Below are 23,143 nucleotides of genomic sequence, written 5' to 3'. Positions count from 1 at the left end.
GGATTCTAAGCCCCACCCCGCTCTTCCCCCCCCCTTCACCCAACCCCCACCGCTCCGGTGTCACAGAGCAGGACAGTAGCACATAGTCACTGCTCTCACCCTCCCACCCCAAAACAACAACAAACGCATCGCCTTTGTATGCATTAAACCATTCATAAATAGCGTTTGTGAACTGTGTGCTGTACGATTCTAGCTGGGGGCCGACTCACCCGCTGGTTTCCTCGGGCTACCTCGAGGTGCTAAAACCACACTTATCGTGCTCAGATGGAGCCGCACTAATCTGCGGGGCTTGGAGACAGGAAACAGGAACGGAAGCGACGTTCCAGAACAATCGCCATCGCTCATCAGTCGCCGGGAAGAGAGCCTCCCAGCTTTTGTGAGCTCCCGGCGCTACAGTTTACCAATTCTGTTTACTGTTTCGCGGGACATTCCATTAGTCAGCAGAAGAGCAGCCACCAACACAAACACACGCTTTCATTAGGTCCTCGGCACGGGAAGTCGATATGAAAGAATGCGGGGGGGGGGGAATCGTTTTCTTCTTCTAACGGACAGGGCTGCACGTTGTTCTCTTGGTGGGCCGCGTGGGTTGTCGTCATTTCATTAGACTGCATATGAGGCAGGGGGACTTTGCCGGGCTCTGCTCCGCTCCGCATGGGGAGCGGGGTGGTCTCATGTAATTATGTGGAAAAAAACAGAAGCAGAAGGTAGAGTTACGGGCCCTCGGCAACGCCATCTGTGGCTTCCCCGTCCCCCTCGGCCCAGCCTGCAGTGTCCAATAGTCCTTCTCGGCAGATGAGATGACTGACCTTTGACCCCTTGCCTCGCCCTCCATGCGCATTAGCGATGCCCTCGTGAGCGACACATACGCCGTACCATGAATAATGTGTTGACGTTTTAGCCCGGATTGGCCCGTGGTCACGTGGTGGTGAGAGGGAGGGGGTTTGTCTTTGTTCTAGTTTTTATATTAAAGTCTAACTTCTTTCATCTTTTAAATCCTATCTTTAACACACCTGTCCACCCAGGAACAGCCAGTCTCGTACCGGGGGCCAAAGTACAGGAAGTTAGCGTCCTCCCCCGGGAGCCCCCCCCTCTTGCTAGCGTCGGCCGACTGCCACAGAAGCTGCCCACTCCCTAATTAGCCCTGGGGGGGTTTTTTCCTCCGGCGGGGAGGACTGCTACACCTAGATGCCGCCGCCACCGACAGGAAGTCAACAGGAAATTCTTACATCACTGTGCTAAAAAGAAAATGCTCTTTCTTTTCTGCAGTACGAATAAAACCTCCAGTTTGGATAACTTTTTCTGTTCCGGTTGACACTCGACCTAGAAAGAGTCTGGGAAAGTGATGCATAGCTTCTCCGGCACGCTGTTCATTACTCCATTGTGTCAAATAGTGTTTTTTTATAACTTTCGATGCGCAATGTCCTACATTACAATTATATCCCTGCGATGGGTTTCGCATCTATCTTGTCCGTTATTTAGAGGCAAGTTTTATTTATTAGTGTCACAAAACGATATGTTTTGTGACACTAATAAATAAAACTTCATTTTTAGGATCTTAGGATCTTTTAGGATCTCTGTGCACCTGTCAGCTGTCCTGAATTGTCGTCTCCCATTATAAGGCTTTCCTGCACCCTCCCAGGTGTGTCTTGTGACCCAGCTTGGAATATTGCTGACACCCCTTGTGTAAATGCCAATACGCTCGGTCCCTGTAGAACAAGAGGCTCGCCCTATGGGGACATTAGATTCACTGTGATACCATTATTATATATTGCCGTGGGTATTTCTCTTGAGTCAACCTGCCAATGTCAATCTTGACATTGGCAGCTGACCATCTCCATTTCTCACATTCAATGAGTGTCCTGGTGTGTTTTATTCAGGTTCAGCCTGGGGCTTATTTCAGCCTATAGCCATAGTGTGTGTGTGTGTGTGTGAGGGGTGGGGGGGGGGAGGGGGTTACATCTATGACAGCCGCTGTCCCTTCCTGACCAGGCCCCTCTCTGGAACTCAATTATTCAGCAGAGCAGATTCGGCCCTTTGCGGTCATTACTCTGGCCTGGTCTGCCTGCTATACGACAGCCATTACTGTGGCCTGGGCATCTTTGCAGAGAATTAGGGAGAAGTGCTGGACTATTGTTAGAGGGGAACTGGATTGAACATCGGTCAGTGTGTGTGTGTGTGTGTGTGTGTGTGTGTGTGTGTGTGTGTGTGTGTGTGTGTGTGTGTGTGTGTGTGTGTGTGTGTGTGTGTGTGTGTGTGTGTGTGTGTGTGTGTGTGTGTGTGTGTGCGTGCGTGTGTGTGAGAGAGAGAGAACCTTGACATCACATACATCAGAGCAACCCCAATATAATCCCTGTGGCATTTTAGTATCAACCCATAAAATCCACCTGATGAAAAATACTTTGTCACAGGTACTTAATAAACTGTTGCGTTTCAAATGTGTCCGCCCTCAATCTGAGTGGTATTAAAACGTATTTTGAGTAGTTTTTATGGATCAATAGACACACCATACACACCATACACTAAAGCGGTACAACGTGTAAGCCAGTTTATTGTAGAGGGAGGATGCACCATGCTGCCTATGTGAATCACACAAAACACTAATCAACCGACACACACTGAACATACGCAAGCCACTAACCTACCCCGAGGAATAACTAAACCCCGCCTTCACACCCAAGCCATAACAATTGCATGATCCATGATTAACAGTCGCTGAAATCCATTGTTAACTCGTTCACTGCCCTCATGGTAAACATGGCAGGATTTCATGTCCAATTGTCTATTAAATGGTTAAAGGGCAAAGTCAATACACGCTATGGGGTGAATGGTCTGTTATTTTTGTTTTGTTTTCCCCCTAATTGTTTGCCAATTACAGACGTATAGCTTGTATCTTCACACTGCAGGTTCCACCCCATTCAGAAAGTGCCCTTTTACTAACCCATGTAATGAATGTGTTGCCATTTACCGAGTCCTGACGTGGTGACTTGTTTCTCTTTATTTATGTGAATTCTTATTGCCAGATAACAAGCTTTTGAGGGTGAGACTCCACTACATTGCTAGCATCCGCCATTGCAGCTTGATCACATAGAGCAATGATATGAACCCTGCATGTATTTAACCCTTAAACTACTGCTGCTTCTTGCTTTGCATTTCCATCTAGCCTTTTAACTTCTAATAGCCAACTAAAAAAAAACATTGATCTTGTCTACAGAGGGAAGAAAAGGCAGCCACATTGATGAAAGGAGATGGAAAAGGGCACGCTTGGAAACAATCCGTATTGCGTGGTGGAATAAGGCTTATTCCTGAGACACGTTTGGCAGTTATTTAAGGGTTAACCAAGCATACTCCTCAAGTTATTGCTTGTACGGACAATGAATGCATGTCTCTTTCTCAACAGTGTAACATCCTTTGAGAAAGTGATTCACTATTGCACCTTAAAGAATAATCGATGTTGTGAAAATATTTGGATTGCATCTTCAGGAAAACGAAGAATGCATATGTGTGCCATTTAATAATGTCATAATATATGTGTACGGTAGAGTTATTTCCCAACATCCCCCGCCCTATGTTATTATTGGACCTGATACATGTTTGTCCCTCTCTGCTACTCTGCAGTGCTATCGAGTCCTGCCACTACTTCTACGAGGACTTCACGCTGCAGATTGACATGGCGTTCAACGTGTTCTTCCTGCTCTACTTTGGCCTGCGCGTGAGTACAGCCACGGTGCTCCACAAGCGGCCAGAGAGCTATACATGGGCTGTGGGAGAGTAATCAACGTCCCTTCTCTGTCGAATGCACCCAGTTCATCGCTGCCAACGACAAGCTGTGGTTCTGGCTGGAGGTCAACTCCGTGGTGGACTTCTTCACCGTGCCTCCCGTCTTCGTGTCCGTCTACCTGAACAGGAGTTGGCTAGGTGAGGGGGACGTCTGGAGGGGTGTGTGTGTGTGTGTGTGTCTATGCCGGGCCAGGGCTTCAGGTGTCGTCCTGTGTGTGTGTGTGTGTGTGTGTGTGTGTGTGTGTGTGTGTGTGTGTGTGTGTGTGTGTGTGTGTGTGTGTGTGTGTGTGTGTGTGTGTGTGTGTGTGTGTGTGTGTGTGTGTGCGTGTGTGCGTGCGTGCGTGCAGGTTTTTTTTGAGTAGAGGCTGGAGAGGTCTCAAGCCTTTGGTGCCACCCAGTGGTTTGAGAGTTTCCCTTCAAGAGCTCCTTGTGCTCAATGAAGGAGAAACTGGACTCTCGAGCCGAGACAAAATCGCTCTGACTCTACGGCGTGTAATTAATTTTCACCACTTGTCTGAGAATGGCTGAGGTCTTCATTTCGGGGGTCACGCAATAATCTCTTTACGGACGGGGAACTGCTTGGACGGATGCCCTTTTGCTGCCCAGAGTATTATTACCAATGTTGCGAGACTTTCTTTGGCAGGGAAAGTCATCGCGGCCGACACTCAGTGGGAACTTTCCGTTCCACGCGAGTGCACAAATTGGATAACAGGTGGACGGCGAAGAGGCGACGCAACAGGCTTTATTGTTTTCTCGATAGTTTCAACCGTCTAAACGTCCGGCACTCATGGTCGCTGGGAGATGAGCCTTTCGCCAGGATTGTTGAGGTCAAGGGCTCTATCATTTAAATTGTTCACGCACGTTTCGGTGGGAGCAATTCCCGCGTGATGTGGCTGTCAGCATCAGGCGGCTCGTTATTGTTTGGATGTCCTTCACCCGGTGCATAGATCACACCAGACAATCTATGGAGGTCAACGGCTGGGCTTAAAACAAGGTCACCGCCTTTGTCCGTGGCTCTCTCTGGCACTAGAGAACGTTATTGTTTGCTAAAGGTGTGAATCCCCTCACCAGGAATGCGAGGATTTCATTCTGTATTCCTCACCTCATAATTGGCTCTGAGAGCAACGTTTAGCAGCTTGTTCTTTTGATGAATGCGGTTCACAGCCAACGCTATATGTACCTGCATTTCTATCAAATACAGCATTGTCATATGTTCGGAATTGGTGTACACTGTGTACACTGTGGAAAAATAAACATTTTCCTGTTAAGGTGGTACTGGATGAATATGGATGTGGTACCATGTTATTTGAGTGAAGCTGGCGATGACATCACCCGCCCACAACTTGAAAGCCCCATGAAGCTTGCATGGACACTGCCATCTAGTGGTCGCGGCTGACACTTGCCAGGCCCGAACTGGGCAACAGTGGAGTTCTAGAAGATTGTGGCAGAGGAACCTCAAGCCTCTTCCCACAGGCTTGAGGTTCTTAAGGGCCTTAAGACTGAAATTAGTTTTTCTTCCATCCTTGCATACACATTTTATTGTGTGTGTGTGTGTGTGTGTGTGTGTGTGTGTGTGTGTGTGTGTGTGTGTACATGCATTTATATCTGCACACTTCACAGTAACTGCTTGTTATTGTATGCCCGGGTTCAGTCTTGAGCAAAGAAATTCACTCGTGCACAAAAGCCCATGCACAAATACATGTTTTTCACACTGACGCTCATGCGTCATCAGCAGGCATCCACGTGTACGCATGTGTCCAAACGAGTGTGAAGTACATGCATACAACAAATGTTAAAAGATAGCCCTCTGACTAGGCCGTCAAACACGTTCACTTCAAAACAACAGCCATTGTTTGTTTCTTGACGGTCCGTTCAGATGTACTGTGTCATTGTTTGAGTCTGCATAAAGTGTATTTTTTTGGGGTGGGGGGGGGGGGGGGGTCGGGGGTGTTGGCCATTTATGTTGGAGTCACATTTATCTCCTGCAGTTTGAAGTGAAAGCTTTGCCAGGGGAACATTGAGTGCTTTAGAGCGGCACATTCATACCCATCTAGCTTAGCCATCTGCAGTGGCCACACAGCCGCTTTTAAATCATAGGCTGAAATGTAAACACAGAAAGAGGCTTTCACCATTAATCTGGCCGCCGCAACTCGCCCGGAGAGATCTCCCCTTCGTGGGAATTCAGTGAAGTGATTGTGTGTGTCGTCTCCTAAATGGTTGTTGTAGAAATGATTCAGGCCACACTTTCATCACTTTGTACGAAAACTGCGGTGAAGATGAGTGTGTGATGTATAATTGCAATTATAATTGCAAGAGTAAAATAGTTCTAATATATGCAGTAACATACATATTACGATCGTTTCACCCTGGAATCAGAGCCATCAGAAGAGACTGCATTGCTGCAATGTATTTTCCTCAAGCTTGGCCATTCAATCTGGCACACTCAATTGAAACTGCCACTATAACGGGATCTACTTCAACAAGCAAGATTTCATTCACATGATTCACGAGGGCATGTGAATTGCACACGTTCGCGTTCTCAGATGGTGAGCGAAAGGCTCACCATCAGCGAAGGCTCTGATTCAGAAGGCTCTGATCCATAAGGCTCTGATTCAGAAGCTTATCCGGAAGACACTGGTGTGCCACTTGACCCGTGTGCTGTTCTAAAACCTTCCAAGACCAGAGATCCTGTCAGTGTCGCCAGTCAATGAGCGGCTTGCTTGTCACCATCAGTGTTCGACCGTGGCGCCGCGGTGAGATTACACCCGGCTATCAGTCCATCTGATGTGTACACTAGCTGCCCGGGGCCTCTTGATTTCTCTGGATGAAGGCTAAAGGAGCTTACACTTTAATATCCTGATGGGAAATGGGGTTTTCTCTAAGCCCCCTGTCTCGTGTACCCGGACGTGGCGAGGCGAGGACTCTCCCAGGGCCCGCCTCCAAATGAGATCCCCATGTGATCTTATTTGGTCACTCATTTCCTCTTTTTTTTTTTTTTTTGTTGTTGTTTTGTTGTGGTTGTCGTTGGCCCCTCCCACTCTCTCGGTGTGCCGGTCAAATCAAACCACCCGATATGTGTTTGGTCTCCTCGTCATGTTGTCGTCGAACCACAGCAATGCCCGCCTTTTTTTTTTTTTACATACTTTGTGTCGTGAGTAATCTAACCGGGGGAGGGGGAGGGAGCCGGGGGCGTTGGGGGGAGATGCTCAACAGTGAACCAGTAAACCCGCGCAACCAGTAGCAGGCTAACCTCAGGGCGCTTGGTCATCTCACTGGTGACTGGAGGGGACCGAACGTTGTTCAGCGTCGCTTATCGTTACCGGAGGGGTCGCGTGAGGGCGGTGGAGGCGACCTCAGATTCCCAGTACTTAGAACCATGATCCCCGCCAAGATGATGGTGTACAACCGCCCCGACGCGGCGAGCCGCGCGACCACGGCGGCGGTGAACCAGAGGCGGCGCAAGAAGTCCACGGGGGAGCTCTTCCAGAAGGGGTACCGGGTCAGGTCCGGACACGGACAGGTGGCCGAAAAGGCGGATCAGGACACGGTGTGCTATAACCTGGGCTCGTGCTTCCACCTCGTCTATTACTGGGGTAAGAGAGACCCCAGGGGGGAGCAGCAGGAGGAGGAGGAGGAGGAGGAGGAGGAGGAGGAGGTGGGTGGGACCGCTCCTACCTCACCCCCCCCCCCCCCCCCCCGCCCCCCTCCTCACACCGCCCCACCCACCTTGAGGGTTACCCCCATCCCCAGTGTGTGTGTGTGTGTGTGTGTGTGTGTGTGTGTGTGTGTGTGTGTACGTGTGTGTGTTTCAGACGGAACAGGCTCAAGTTGAAGATTTTGAGGCTTTGCCGTTCACGTCAGTTCTTATGTGGCCAGCTGGCGAAAGCTACTGTAAATTATCACCCAAAAATACGAAATCTCTGCTTGCAGAGAATAAAGCATTGTAACGTGGCTAAAATCTTTCGAGTCACATTTTGTTTATTAAGATTCATAGGGCCGTGTTCACACAGGTAAAGCATAACCCGGTCTCTTGGCAGTTGGAAATTGGCTATTCACGATTGATTTTCCACAATTCATTGTTTGAAAGCCTCCACATTTGATTGTGGGATATCCAGTTGCACTGCTGGCTTGGTCTCGCCTGTTATTTTAAGTTCAAAGTCTCACAAATTCAAAGTTAACTGATGCTGTCGTTTTGTTCACCGTCAATATACGTACACTGTAACGGGGGCTCTTCAGGATTTCATAGGCTGAGCGTCCAAGGAGCGTACGGCAGGTCGGCGATGGCACACGCAGACTACCTCGCGCTGTCGGCTGAGTCATGAAGCGGTGCGAACCGCGTGGTGTTTGGCTCACAGGGCTCTGGTCTCCGGTGAGCACCAGCGTGCGGTTGACTAATCGATGGCCTGTGGAGGCACTTTGTTGTCAGTGGTGATTCTGACTCACATCCCCCCTTCACTCAATTCGGTGGCGCAGGCTTCAACTCCACTCTGTCTCTCTCCCTCTGCAGCTTCTTTTGAAAACACGGGCAAAAAAAGATTGATTTGACGTCACCTCTGTTTACTGAAAGCCCACCCACCTGTCTCTGTTGATAATCCAGGGTCTCATCTTGCTGGCTGTTTTGGGCTTTACTCACCCCCCCCCCCCTCCCCCCCCCCCCACACACACACACACACACACACACACACACACATACAGACACACACCTCGCTAATGAAAACCGTATCAGGTAGATAATGCGAGCGAGATTAAAAGCATATGAGTCACATTTTAATCAAGGTTCTCCAGCCCAGGGCGAGTTGGTGGGCACTATCTCGACCCACGGTGGCTGTGGTATCTCTTTCTCATAAGTTAATAGTCAGAGCTAGTCCACTTCCGCTACATTTATTCTGGGTGGTCGTAGGTCGTCTTTCGTCAGAACTAGCGATCGATTGTTATTTTTGTAACCAAAATGAATCCGTTGAAGATGGTCAAAATGGACGAGGGGCTGACAGGTACGCTTGTGTTGATTGCTGCGCTGGGGGAGTCTGTGGAGGATGTCTAACCCCTGTTGTTGGTTTCACCCCCGGGTAACTCACTCTTGGTCTCTCTTCCCACAGGCTTGAGGTTCTTAAGGGCCTTAAGACTCATACAGTTCTCAGAAATTTTACAGTTTTTGAATATATTGAAAACGAGGTAAGTCCCTTGATGTTCTCTCATTGTCGTGATCTGAGTCTTAAACCGAAATGTGTGTCATGTTTTTGTACTCCGTTTGTTTCATGTTTATTTGAGAGACGTTGCATGTGTACGCTCAGATTTCGCATGCTGTGTGTGGGGGTGTTTTAATTTTTCCACGCATGAGTTATTTATTTATTTTGGGTTTTAGTGAGATATTTTTATTTTTTATGTACGAGTTTAAAAGTTCTCCTTTGAACTTTTTTGAAACAATTTCGTAATACCCCAAAAAGATGTAGTATTATATTATAGTTATGTTTTATGTTAAATATGTTATTGTTCTTCAACTAAGTTATGCATACACACACATTGCCACAGAATAGTCTGCATCCTGCAGAATTGGACACACCATTCTGTCCATTCCTCTGCTGTTCAGAATTAAGGTTTTTTTGCGCAGATGTCAGGGAGAGCTTATAGCTCGACAAAATGTTCACAATAATCTCCTCACTCATTTACTCAGAGGAAGGTAAGAAGAGGGCACACACAACACACACACACACTCCATGAATTTACCGAGGCCACTGAAATCACATCACATCACATTGTGTTATGGTTACATTTTTAATCTCAAAAAAGACATTTGTCCGGCCAGAACATGGTTGTTGTTTTTTACTTGCATAATTCCCTTGAACTAATGCAGAAGTCTAAAATGGGGAAAACATACAGGTCATACAAACAACACACACTTGCGTTGTGTAGCAACAAAAAATCACACCCCGGTGAAACGTGTTCTACAATACGATCATGTATCCACCTTTTGTATTTATAACACTGTGCTGTAACAGTATGTTACTCTCTGAACCCTGCTCTCTGTGATATAATGGTATTCTTGAATATTGAATATTACAGCAGTGTGTTGTAATGCATTTTCCACTAGTAACTCGATAAAGTTGGTGAACCTGTGCTCAATCTTCATAAGCACATGGCTTACAGCAGCCGGATTCATCCATTTGGTAAGTTTGGAGTCACCAGCATGTTCAACAAGCACTATAGGCATGGTACATGTTTGTATTTGGTATAACAAACAACTTTTTATGACATAATTTAAAAAGTTTGTTTATATGTATATCCTACAATGCACTTTAGTGTAATGGTATGGTAGAATTGTTGTAATTGTCCCACATTTGATCTTATTTTATATGTTGGGGTTTTATGGAAATACTCTCAATTTATCTACACAACAACCACGGTCACTCAGTCACTTGCTCATTCACTCTCTCAAGCCGTAAAATTGGTTTCCTCATTGTCTCCATCTCTCTCTCTCACTCACTCACTCACTCACTCACTCACTCACAGTTTGAAGCATCAGTGCATCAGTGCAATATATATCTTACTCACTCACTCACTCACTAAGCCTCTGCCTCTGTCTCCGTCCCTACCTTGACATTGGTTCTCCCAATCACCTGCTGTAAACATCCTGACCTGTGTTCCAGGTGGAAAACTCCGGAGACCCATGGGAGGACTTTCAGAACTCCCAGGCTCTCTCCTACTGGGAGTGTGTCTACCTGCTCATGGTCACCATGTCCACTGTGGGCTATGGAGACGTTTATGCAAAGACCACACTGGGTCGTCTTTTCATGGTCTTCTTCATCCTTGGTGGTTTGGTAAAATAACCTCTCATACTTTATCCCCCGCCAAAAATAATCGGTTAGCTTACAATGATGGAAAAACCCTGCTGTAAGATGCATGGCATTATTTTGTGGGTTTTTTTGTGCTCGCTGTTTGCTTTGGATAAACGCTAGTTATTAGAATTTCGAGTTGTTTTGCATTTTGAAAATTTTATTTAATTCCTCATTCCCTTACTCTTTTTTGTTTTAACAGATGAAACCTATGTAGAATTATTTCAATGTTTGTTTTGAGTTTGCTCATCGTTGTGTCTCGTCCCGCTGTATACAATTTGGTTTAATAAGTGGAAATAACCATGATTTCAGGTGGCATCACTGTCCTCCATTTCTACCCACTTTCCAACAAACACCATGATTTGGGCTTGATTGAGACCAGCTTGATGGAAAAACCGTATAACTAACTCTCTTTATAATACCTTTAGCTATAGAAGAAGCTATAGAAGTTATAACTACACTAGCTAGCGTTGGATACTAGTATAGCTAGCTACAGATGTCTCATATATACCATATACCATATATAATGTAATGTGCAGATGTTATGTCAAACAACATGCCTTTCCACATTTATATTTTGAGGAGCCCTAGCTGGGGTTCTAAGCTCAGGATTCTGGAAGCTTCTGGATACTTCTTTGAGTGTTTCCCAGAATTAGATATAGGGTTCTCCATAACTAAAAGTTAATACACAAAAGAAGATGGCAAAATGGAAATGTAGATGTAAATCTAAGCATAATTAGTGCACCACTGTCACTCAAAGCACACATTATGAATCTATGAAGAACAAAGTTTCAGCTAATCTCTGAATTCCATCAAGCTAGGCCGATCAAATCAACCCATCATGTGTTTTTTGTTGGACGAAACATGGCGCATAAGGCTTTATTTTCTAAGCTTCTTTCACCTTACTTTTTTCTTTCACTGATTGACGTATAGCAACTGTCAGCTGTGTTTTTTTCCCCCTTCTTTTCCTCTTATATTCGTAGATGCTGGCTTGGCAATTATTTTTTCTCGCTTTCCATTCTTACTGTTCATAGTTAGGAATGTAACCAAGATATCATTTCAGGCTACATTCATCAACGTTTCTCTTCAATCCCAACTGAATCATTTTATGGATTACTTTCTTCCGGCTTCTTTTTTTTCCCAACTGTTGCTTCAACTGTCAATCCCCACCTCCCCCACTGACCAATAGATTATACTTTTCACGACTCACTCTTCCAGATGTAACAGATCTTATCTTATCGCCAAAACTAGAGGAGCTTGCTCTCCCTTTTTTTTTTACCTATCCCTTTTTTTTAGTCTCCTCTTCTGTCTTCTATCTTTTTTTCCCTTAGGCCATGTTTGCGAGCTACGTCCCTGAAATCATAGAGTTAATAGGCAACCGCAAGAAATATGGCGGTTCCTATAGTGCGGTTAATGGGAGAAAGTAAGTATTCTGGGAGGCTCTGCTGGCCTTCCGACGCAGTAGAGCCTTTCGCTGCATGCCATTTTCTTTTTTCTTTTTTTTGTGTTCATTGCATGTAGGCCATGTTTGCTCGCTACGTGCCAGAAATTGCCGCTCTCATCCTTAATCGGAAGAAATACGGAGGGAGTTATAACTCGACACGAGGCAGAAAGTAAGTCAAACAAAGTAAAAGCCCCCCCCTCCCCCCCCACTAAACAAAATTTAAAGAAGTAAAAGTTTGAACGGTGTGGTGTTTGTGTGACTTGCGTGTCCCTCTCTTAAAGAGGTGACACACCCTCACAACTGTAACCTGGGATCTTTGGATATCCTCAATTTCATATGTAATATATGTATATATATATATATATATTTATTTTACATTTGTTTTACTAAGAAAAAGTCCCACACAGTGACTGAAGACCTAGGCCATGACTATCTGTATAGCCTGTTGGTATGCTAACGCTTTGGGTGCACTGCTTGGCAGTACACGTCTGCTTTGTAGTCATTTGTATTTGTAGATGATCACGCACCAGATGTATAGTACATGTAGGGTTTTCTCTTTGATCTATAACTGGAAACATTGGCTGTGATGAGAAGTGATAGTAACTGCAGAAATGAATTTTAACAAAATGGTAATACTTATTTCATAAACATGATATTCATTTTCTGATAAGTCTCTGTAAAAATAAACAGTAAAAGTCAAAATGATAATGATTTGGCATTTGCCAACCTTAGGAGTGACAATATGGCTAATAGTAGTAGCATTACAAAATAGTGTCGCCTATATAGTGTCTAAAGTCTACACAGCTTATTTAACAGTGCGCTATCATGAGAAAATCCTACATGAGTGACCAGTGAATGTGTAATGTTCTGTTAAGCTGCTTACGTGACTATTTGTCCTTGCATATTGTGCTTGTGAAATCACATTTTCATCATTATACCATCTCCCGCCATTGAGTTTCACATGGCTTTCACGGCCATCATTCACAAAGACCCAAACTCCACAATACTAGTCATCTTGGATGCAGCTCTGACAAAAATGTCAATTTGTGCCTTTACAATTATTTTGAAGGCCACTGACTTAAGTCATATCAAAACAGTGTATCATCCAAATAATTACTTTGCAGTATTTATGTGGGTAGCCATTGCCTTTGCCAAATATTTACTTACTTTAGAATCCATTAATATACAAATTGCCAGTCGAAGTCACTGGCTTTGCATGAGTCAGTTAGTCTTTATTCTTCAGTGCTATTTATGAACAATCCTTGCAAAGATTCAAGTTTTCATTACCAAACTCTGCATTTAGAATATTCTAGAAACGTCCTTCCCTCAAGCTTACCTGCTGGGCCCATACGCCATCGCTTGCTTCTTCCGTGATTCTGTATCATTGCTTTTGTCTCTCTTTCTTTTAATCAGTTTGAAATTGCTTTTGCTCGCTATGCTTGCGCAAACTGCTACACTCTTGGCCTTTATCTTCAGTCCGAACCACCTCCAACTGCCTCAACAGACCTCAACACACACAACACATGGAGAAAATCTTGTGTTTTATGTATTTTTGCGATAGTTTAGTAAGAGGCTCTGAGTTTTTCCACCGGCCAATCGATTACTCCCTCATAGCCCTCTGCACATTTTTTTACAGCTCGCTTTTTTGTTATATTAGCTTTTTCGATTTTTTTTAACCTTGTGACAAAACTTTGGTTTGAGAAGTTTGTCTCTTTCTTTTGTGTGTGTCTTGTAAATTTGTGATGTGTTATAATATAAACGTTGTGTTTTTTGGAAAGTAGGTGTTTAGCCATTTAAGCTACGATAAAGTTCCAATGGTTGTGATCTATTTCTAGGTCGGTTATTTCCCAAATGGGCAGCTCTTACTCATTAAGTCTGTTGATTCATAGCTTTGTAAAAATGTTAACCACGTTCCTTATCACATCTTTACTTTCTGTCATAACAAAACAAATACTTTAATTACTGTTTTTTATTCTTCCCCTTTCTTTTCCTTATATCTCTTTTCTCATTATATTCCTTGCACTACTGTCACACCATATATTCCCCTGAAAATGCAAATGAAGTTTATTGCCTTGATTTTTTTTTTGCAGAGTACACGCATAGACTTAGGGCCCCATCTTGCACCCAGCGCAATTGACTTTCTACACCGACGCATGTATCGTTGCTAGTTTGCAAAGCTGATTTTCCCCCACAGCAAACAGGCGCCACTACACTTGCGCCTGGAGAGGCGTGTCGGCGAAAAGCAGAGGCGTGTTCCGGCGCAAATTATACTTGGTGCTATTTTACCTATCTAAAATTTGCGCCACTGCAATTTCGCCTTTCCACCGCCAAAATTGGCCGTGACCCGGACTGAGCCGCATTGAGCCGTACTCGTCTCACAAGTACTACTCCGTTGAGGTACTGAGACGCCTGAAAGGGTCCCGGCCAGTTTGAGCTACACACGCTGTCCGTTGATGGTTGACAGAATCACTTCCGTGCGACAGGGGGATAATAACAAACAAACACAGTACCCGTGAGATACGGCCGAAAGATGAGTTTATTGTAGAAAATGTTGCGCAAAAGTTTGCCATCCTTCTTGGATGTCCTACATTGTTGCTTGCTCTTTGTTCATTGTGCACGTTCATCTTTTTCCTTGGATTTATTAGCAGGCTACACTGTGTCGTTTTGCTATGAGTTCACGATGCTTATGTAGCTGCCATGGCTATTGCCGTCCGGCTTAAACCCCACCCTACCATAAGGCTACTAGCGGCGGTGGAAACGTGCGCCGTAACTGAGCTGGGCTATACCGCACCCCCACTACTAGGCTGAGGCGTGCTGGGTCCGAAGCGTACCCGCCGGTGGAAATGCCCCATAAATGCACTTGCGGATAGCGCAGTTGGTGTTGCTATTTTGACGTGCCATGGCAGGTCGGAACTGCAACATAAGCGTACACAAACGTAGGCTATACACAGCACAGACATGCAAACGATAAGCCTGATTTAAATATTATGATGTCAAACATTGTTCATATGTGTAAAACTGCATAGAAATAGCATGTGGATTGTGGAAACATTTTTTCCATAGGGGCTGCATGAATGAACACAGTATAGTAGGCTATGCCATGCGTTAAAATAATAATAACAATAATAAACTCGAGCAAAGTATATTCCAGCCTTCCAAAACAAAATCTCGTTTTAGGGTAAATGGTTGGTTAAATGATTTGGGAAAGAACAGCTGATACAGCAGTAAGTTATACTTTTAAATCAATGCATCTGCAAACACCGTACAGCAAACACATATTTTCTTGACACAGACATTGTATACAAGCCGATAACTTTTAGGATTGATGAGTAGTTGATCGTGAGTAAACATAGTTTTACCGCGAGTGAGTGTTTAAAAGAATGAATGACTGCGGGTGATGCTTGGCACGTGTGTGTGCGCACCCATCTGTTTAAACACATGCAAACTAAACATAAAGCATAATACAGTCCATGGCGATGTAGCATATATAAACGAGGGAACACATGCAAATTATGAACACAAGTCTATAACGATGATGTATACAATACTGGTAACAAACAATGTTTGTTAATGTATTGCCGCATATCATTAAATAGACCCACAGTTCCGGCCACAGGACCGCGTCCGCATATCATACATGTGTTAAGTAGTCTATTTCACAATTTACATGACGACTCAGTGTTTCTGAAGTTGGAGAAGAAAATGCTATTCTATGTGTGAATTAAGCCTATTATTTGGCCATAAACTGAGCCATTTGAAGTTTGAAATTCATGTGGTCATGCATCTGTCTCAGCGGAGACTGCAAACGCGCTGTCAAAATATCAACTTGTCAAGTCAAATGTGCTGGCTCTTAAAGGGGACGGGAGATGTAACTCTCATTGGTTTATTGCACGTTACGCCCAAAACACACATACGGGTTTCAGACCAACCCATTTCAGATTTGCGTCGGGCGCAAGAGTCATTTATCCGCCATCATAATAGCAACATCGCCATAGAACCGCCCACAAAGCTACTTCCGTTTTGTGGAAGAAAAAAAACACTTGCGTTTTAGAACGTCTAAATAGGGCCCTTAACGTTGTACAATTTTTAATGTATCGTTCAGTAAACAGACATATCATCAATTTCATCCAAATGTGCCAGAACAAAACCCCAACACTGCACACTGCAATACTGCGTATTGATTACCGGACCAAAGAAGTAAACATTTGAATTTCAACTGACAATATATGCAATCTATGCGGATCATCACACACACATGTTTCAGCTTGAAAAATGAAATTCAAACCGCAGAAATCAAAGCGGACAAATTGGATTGACAGTCTATATATAAAGACCCTAAGTAGGGCAACACTTACACACTAATAATAATAATCTCTTGTCTGCTCCGGTCTAATCCCACACTCCAAATCCACCGTAGTCTTTGACCTCCACCTGCCACATCCTCTCCCCTACCCTCTCTCTCCATAGCACAGATACAGCATCTAAATCCAGTGCGCTTTGTTCCATCCAAAATGTCTACCATTCAATCGCGGTGTGAATACAGATTGACTGACTCATAGATAAAAAATCGGAAAAAATTCTGCTGCATTAGAGATAGTTTCAGATTCGGATTATATTTTTGTATGACAGTGTTGTGGAGTCCACTCTGAAAATGAATATAATCTGTGTTGTTTTGATTGCATTTTCCAAGCTGCTTTCATCATTGTCCTGCGCCCGGTTTCCTAGGCACATAGTGGTCTGCGGTCACATCACACTGGAGAGTGTGTCCAACTTTCTCAAAGACTTCCTACACAAGGACAGGGATGATGTCAATGTAGAAATTGTTTTTCTTCATAAGTAAGTAGCAACATTCATACTTTTAGCTATTCTCCTTGTATTGCATAACCTTGGACTCGTACATATCATTCGTTTTTCCTTTTTTTCTACCAATGGCATAATCTTGCAAGAATGTACGTCACATCCTTTACAAAAAATCCTCTGGTCTGGTTAAAAGTGGCTGGGTCTAAGAGCTGTGCCTGTGTTGCTCTGTTCCTTCAGTATTTCCCCTAATCTTGAGCTGGAAGCCTTGTTTAAGCGCCACTTCACCCAGGTGGAGTTCTACCAAGGGTCTGTCCTCAACCCCCACGACCTAGCCAGAGTCAAGGTAAACATACACAAACACCACATCCATAGCTCTATGTTCTCACAATTGTGCTGCCACATCGTGTTCTAGCCTCCCTTCTTGGCCAGCTCTCTTTCACGTTTTTTTATTTTGTAATCTTATACGACTAACCTGGTAAAACAAAACGAAATGCATAAAAACAAAAGGGTGGAAATGCAAGTCGGAATCAAAAATGGGGGAAATAAAAACTGGTGATATGTTGTGTAAAACTCAACTGCAGACCGTGTCAAGGCGGTTCTCCTCATCACTGAATACAAAACAGGCACGCCGTGGAGGGGTCCTCCTGGGACTTAAGATTGTATGTGTTGCCATGCATCAGTAACTGATTTGATTCTGTTATTGCCGTTCTCTTTTCAGATTGAGTCGGCGGACGCTTGTTTGATTCTGGCCAATAAATACTGTGCGGACCCCGATGCAGAGGATGCCTCCAATATCATGAGGTAGCACGTGTTGCAATGTTGAGTCAGAGTGTGTGTGTGTGTGTGTGTGCGTGTGCGTGTGTGTGTGTGTGTGCAAATAGATGAGGCAACAAGGCTAATTGTTTTTGGCATATATTACACATGCCGTGATTGTTTACTTCTATTTCCCATCCAAATTATTTGATTACTTGTGGTAATCAGCATTCATTAAGTGAGTGCATACTATTTCAAATCACGTCACTGCAATTCAACCGTTTTATCGCCCTGCTTCAACCTCATCATCAGGGGAGACAAGAAATGGAAAGGGAATGGTCGTCTGGGCTGCATGTCATTTTTATCGCTGTCCTCTCCAGACAGTAAATATTGGGGTCTTGTCACGGGCTTATAGGGAAATCAATGGGCCCGGACATAAACACCACTCCCTAGATTTCAATAGTATGCATAGGGGAGTATGGAGGAACCCAGTCATTTCTGCACCACACAGACATGATCTCACCCCCTTGAAACCACCAGGCTACATGCTCCCTTCAGCCTCGGCCATTGACTGGCTGATCAGCGGCCAATCGATCACTTCTATAGACCGTTGCGTCTGGACCAAGGAGTAGACTAGCATAACATCGAGCTGAGCTTCGGTGGTTCATCGTGGGGAATATAGAAATATGTGATGTGGAAAAAGCTGATTTGTTTTATGTTCCTCATCAGGGTGATATCTATTAAGAACTACCATCCCAAGATCAGGATTATCACCCAGATGTTGCAGTACCACAACAAGGTAGGCGGGGAACTCTACACGATCCCACACTGTATTATTAATCCCTTAAACACTAAACTAGATCACTAACCGCCACTCACAACGTAGAGACGACGAGAACAATAGTCGGGACAGAATATGGGAAACGGAACGCGTGTCACTGTATGATTCAGCTCTACCGCAGCAGAACAAAATTTTTTGGGTACTATTTCGGTCCACAGGCCCACCTGTTGAACATTCCAAGTTGGAACTGGAAGGAAGGGGATGACGCCATCTGCCTGGCGGAGCTGAAGCTCGGCTTCATCGCCCAGAGCTGCCTGGCTCAGGGCCTGTCCACCATGCTGGCCAACCTGTTCTCCATGAGGTCCTTCATCAAGGTGCTGCCCACACACATGCCCGAATTAAATTCTCAACGAGAAGTGTTAATATGTGTATGGTGTGACGGCAAAGCAAGTTTATTTATATAACCTGCTTCAGACACGAGGCAATTAATGAGTACAAGGAAGTAATCATAAATCTTTTCTTTTTTTTTTCGCAAAGTGCACTCTGTCTAACCAGCTAGCTCTAAAAACACAAACAAGCTGTATCAAAACCTAAGATGTACTCACATTCAAGAGATAAATTGAATTAAAGCAGAGAAAGAGACTAAAAGAATAAATATTGTGATAAAAACGTTTTTAAAATGTGTGTAGCTGAAATAGATGTTCTTCTGCTTTTGTGTATCAATGTTTATCTCCCTAGATCGAGGAGGACACTTGGCAGAAATATTACCTGGAGGGTGTTGCCAATGAGATGTATACAGAGTATCTATCCAGTGCCTTTGTGGGCTTATCCTTTCCAGTCATCTGCGAGTAAGTACCTTCAAGTACCCTTCACGCCCCCGTTTTCCAACAGCTAATATGTTTTTCTTCAAAGTTTTTCTTGTGTAACTAGGACCTCTCGATTTATAACAAGAAGGCTTCCTAGACATAACAATCACAAAGGGCATTTAAGACATCACAATTTTAACGATGTCCCCCTCTTTCGCAGACTGTGCTACGTCAAACTCAAGCTGCTGCTCATAGCTATTGAGTACAAGTCTGACCAGAGGGAAAGCAGGTAAGAACAAATATCTACTAATATCTCCATCTATTCATTTAGCAGACCCTTGTATCTAACGTGACTTGGCATGACGATTGTATTCACTATTCTCCATTGTTGTCGTTTTTCGTGTTGTATTACTGATGCTGAAATGTTTACAATTCTACATTAAGACCTCATTTAGAGAGCACATTTGGAGGTCACCTGACTGTGGCTCATCCTGCAATATTCCCCATTCGTTGTCGTCTCTAACCTGTCCTAAACGCCGCGTGGTTCACCCTCCCCACAGCACGCTCATAAACCCTGGTAACCATGTCAAGATGGAGGAGGGGACCCTGGGCTTCTTCATTGCCAGCGATGCCAAAGAAGTGAAGAGGTAGAGTACACATCTGTCTAAAGAGGATGCTTTTGTCTCTGTCTTGGATAGAAATGTAGTGTATCTTTTGGGGTTGTAACTGCTGTTGCATTCAGCTTAACGATTTTGCTATTTGTGAGATAAACAGAGATTTTAAAATCATCTTAAAAGATTCATCTTTCATTTAACTTGCTAAACCAGCAAGTATTTTCCCTCATTTATATATATATTTTTAAAATCTTAGATTATCTTATGGTACTTTTCAACAGGGCGCTGTTTTACTGTAAAGCTTGCCATGATGACATCACAGATCCCAAAAGGATCAAGAAGTGTGGATGCAAGAAATGTAAGTGTTCCCGCCCTCTTCTTGTTCCCACTGCACCGCTCCAGGGCTCCAACTGGAGATTGATTGGCTGTGGTCAATCAGAAACCTGAACCAGTAAACTGTAGCCGTGAAACACTATAACCGAAGCTGCGTTGTCTCCCGTCCAGGATGTTTAGTAAGGATTAATAATTCACCTTTGTAACATCTTGTAACTCTTGTGTTGCCCCGGGAAAGAGATCACTGGGTTTGTTTTGTACACCCTGTCCAATTGTGTACACCCTGTGCACACACAGGTGAACCAAAAGACATCTCACACAGGAGACCTTCAGTTGTGTTGATGTTTTTCCTAATCCTGACTTTTCTTCTGTACTTCCTTCTTCCTTTGGGAACAGTTTCTTGTTTCACAGTGATCACTCTGCTTGTTTGGTGTGTGTGTGTTGGAGAGGGGGGGGGGGGGGGGGGTTGGAGTGAGGGGGCGGGGTTATTATCCATGGCAACAAGCTGCATGACAACATGAGTATCTCATGTTATTGTACCTGACATGTCACTCGTCAGCATGACTTTAACACTTTTTTGTGCAGCTAACCATTTTCAAACGGCGTGATAAGGGAAATGTAATTTTTTTTTTTTCTTTCAACTGAATTGAACTGAATTGAATTGATTGTAATTTCATTTTTCACGGCCGGTGGCCTATCTAACCCTCCCATTTGATTTATTCTCCTCCTGCTGCTTGGAAACTTGCCTCAATGTCTTTAACTTTCACTTTATAGTGATATATTGTGAGTAATATCGTGTGTGTTCATGTCCGGCAATAACCACGCCACCACAGCCTGCTGCCTACAGACTGAACTGTCTGACTGTACATGTTGCATGCACTATGGTCAATGCTTCCCGTTCCTGTCCCCAACCTCTGTCAAGGCCAAACATCTCAACTGACAAGTTTCCAAAAAAGGCACTAAAAAGATTGACAAAATGTTATTTTTTTGGCCATGAAATATCGACAGTTGAATTTAATATTTTTTTAATTTTTGTGTCAAATATGCTGTCTACCTGACCATCGCACTTTTCTTGCTGTCACCAGATCTATTGAAGGATCTCATATGTATGTTTTTATTCCAATCACTCCTATGTTGGTGTCTGACTACACTTTACTACCACCAGATGTCGCCCAAACCATTTAGTACACGAAACCTACAACGTGGCCATTACTTATTCAAACCGATTAAGCCATGAATAATACATTCTCAAACAACCTTGCAACTTGATGTCATATACATCAGAGGGCAGTATATACACACGATTTATTTTAGTGCATATCTTTGTCACTTTATGTGACAGCGAGTTGTAAGACTAACAGCCTTTATGCTTCGAGAACAATGCCCATCAAATCATTTATGAAGCTTTGATTACAATGTAGCTTTATGTATGTCATTGTGACTTTTTTCTGTGACATTTTTATGGCGTTCTATATATGTATGTTATACAGATTTTTTTTCTCAGGCGTCTGTCGTGTTGCTCTATGATTTCACTCACAAAGTGTGACACCACCATTGCATTACGGATACAGCATGGAATTTCAGTTGCCTTGATGAAAATATATTTTAAAGATACATTCCTACAGAGAAGTTGCGTTGATGAATAACAGGCCTCAATGGTGATGCCATTTCTCCCCCTCATTTCTCTCCTTAAAGTTACCCTCCAAATAGCCTTTTCTTATGGTAGTATTTCCCCTTAGAACATTATTTTACTTGAAAAATATTACACTCAAACTTGTAACAAACAAACAAAGTGTACATAGCGATCCACAAATCCATCGAACAAAAGTACACATCACTTTGAACCAACACGTGCACCTGCCAGACAGATACTCCCCTTCTCCTCCACACGTCAACAATATCAGGCCCTCTTCTGCCATTCCCCCAGACCCTTTCCTGTTTCTCCCTCTCCGTCCTCCCTCTCTCCCTCTCCCTCCCCGCCCTTCTCTCTCTCTCTCTCTCTCTCTCTCTCTCCCTCCCGCCCCTTTCAACCAGGTGTGTGCCCAGACGACCCCCTCCCTCCCCCCTGACCTCCTCGACCGACATTAACAGTGCTCTCTCCTCTCCTCTCCTCTCCCCTCCTCTCCATCTCCACCTCTGACCCCTAGCCAAGAGGTCGTCGACCTACCAGAGAATGAAGCTGGCATGTTGTTTTGATTGCGGCAGCGCGGACCGCGACTGCTCTTGCATGCCAGTCTATGTGCATTGTAACACGGACGCGCCTCAACGCGACATTCCACTTTCCGTCGTCTCTGTTAGTGACTGCTCGACCACGTTGCGTGCCTGTAAGTTGTCGACATCGCTCAAAACCGGTGTTGTTGTTGTTGTTGTTATTGTTGTTGTTGTTGTCGTCGTCGTGTTTCCGCACGCGCCAGCGTTGGACTGGCGCGCAGCATGGTGCGACCGTCTGCACGTTCCTTGTGGTGGTGGTTTGTTTTGAGGGGGTCGTACCCCCCCCTGGTTGTGGGGTACTACTCTGGGTCTGCACAACTTGTTTCAGTGTTTTTTTGTTGGTGGGTTGTTGTAGCCGCCGCAGGGTTCGTAGTTAGCCGATGTGGTAACCCATGTGTTGTTTTTTATTTTTTATTTATGGTTTTGTGAAGCATGCTCTTAATGTATGTACATGTCTGTGTTTATTGATGTTTTAGTTTTTTATCATAAACTGTTATATAATGTTATTAAGTAACCCACTCATACTGATGCGTAACACACTGACACCAATCAAACTTTAAGTAGATTGGTTGTCCCTAGAACATAAAAAGACAGATAAAAGGTTGTTTTGGGATTTCGTGGCCATTCAGAAGCCCTTCAGAGAAGACCTCTACCAGTTACCATCACCAGCAATCAGAACCATTGTCATAAAGTTGTTCAGGCACATTCAGGGAAGCCTAAACAGGCGCAGCTGCAAGGACCCACCCTGTCATTGGAGAGCACACCTGCACTTAATTTCCATTGGCCGTGTGACA

At 44.3% G+C, this 23,143-nt stretch overlaps 1 protein-coding gene across 1 annotated transcript in view; it reads left to right on the top strand.

The window, feature by feature from the left end:
* Nucleotides 1-23,143, top strand: part of LOC311366769 (calcium-activated potassium channel subunit alpha-1-like) — a gene marked incomplete at its 5' end in the record, with an annotated part of 74,187 nt that overhangs the window by 31,126 nt on the left and 19,918 nt on the right. Inside the window, 16 exons of the mRNA XM_084485555.1 lie at nucleotides 3,616-3,709; nucleotides 3,804-3,915; nucleotides 8,874-8,949; nucleotides 9,866-9,941; nucleotides 10,422-10,592; nucleotides 11,939-12,030; nucleotides 16,777-16,887; nucleotides 17,089-17,194; nucleotides 17,570-17,652; nucleotides 18,334-18,403; nucleotides 18,604-18,759; nucleotides 19,124-19,233; nucleotides 19,412-19,480; nucleotides 19,752-19,838; nucleotides 20,087-20,163; nucleotides 22,286-22,462. Coding sequence (XP_084341681.1) covers nucleotides 3,616-3,709; nucleotides 3,804-3,915; nucleotides 8,874-8,949; nucleotides 9,866-9,941; nucleotides 10,422-10,592; nucleotides 11,939-12,030; nucleotides 16,777-16,887; nucleotides 17,089-17,194; nucleotides 17,570-17,652; nucleotides 18,334-18,403; nucleotides 18,604-18,759; nucleotides 19,124-19,233; nucleotides 19,412-19,480; nucleotides 19,752-19,838; nucleotides 20,087-20,163; nucleotides 22,286-22,462 — 1,667 coding nt within the window. The remainder of the gene's footprint in view (nucleotides 1-3,615; nucleotides 3,710-3,803; nucleotides 3,916-8,873; nucleotides 8,950-9,865; nucleotides 9,942-10,421; nucleotides 10,593-11,938; nucleotides 12,031-16,776; nucleotides 16,888-17,088; nucleotides 17,195-17,569; nucleotides 17,653-18,333; nucleotides 18,404-18,603; nucleotides 18,760-19,123; nucleotides 19,234-19,411; nucleotides 19,481-19,751; nucleotides 19,839-20,086; nucleotides 20,164-22,285; nucleotides 22,463-23,143) is intronic.

This window comes from Micromesistius poutassou (assembly GCF_964030765.1).
Source record: "Micromesistius poutassou genome assembly, chromosome: 21".
In the NCBI taxonomy this organism is placed as follows: domain Eukaryota; kingdom Metazoa; phylum Chordata; class Actinopteri; order Gadiformes; family Gadidae; genus Micromesistius; species Micromesistius poutassou.
This window is presented reverse-complemented; position numbering and strand designations above follow the sequence as displayed.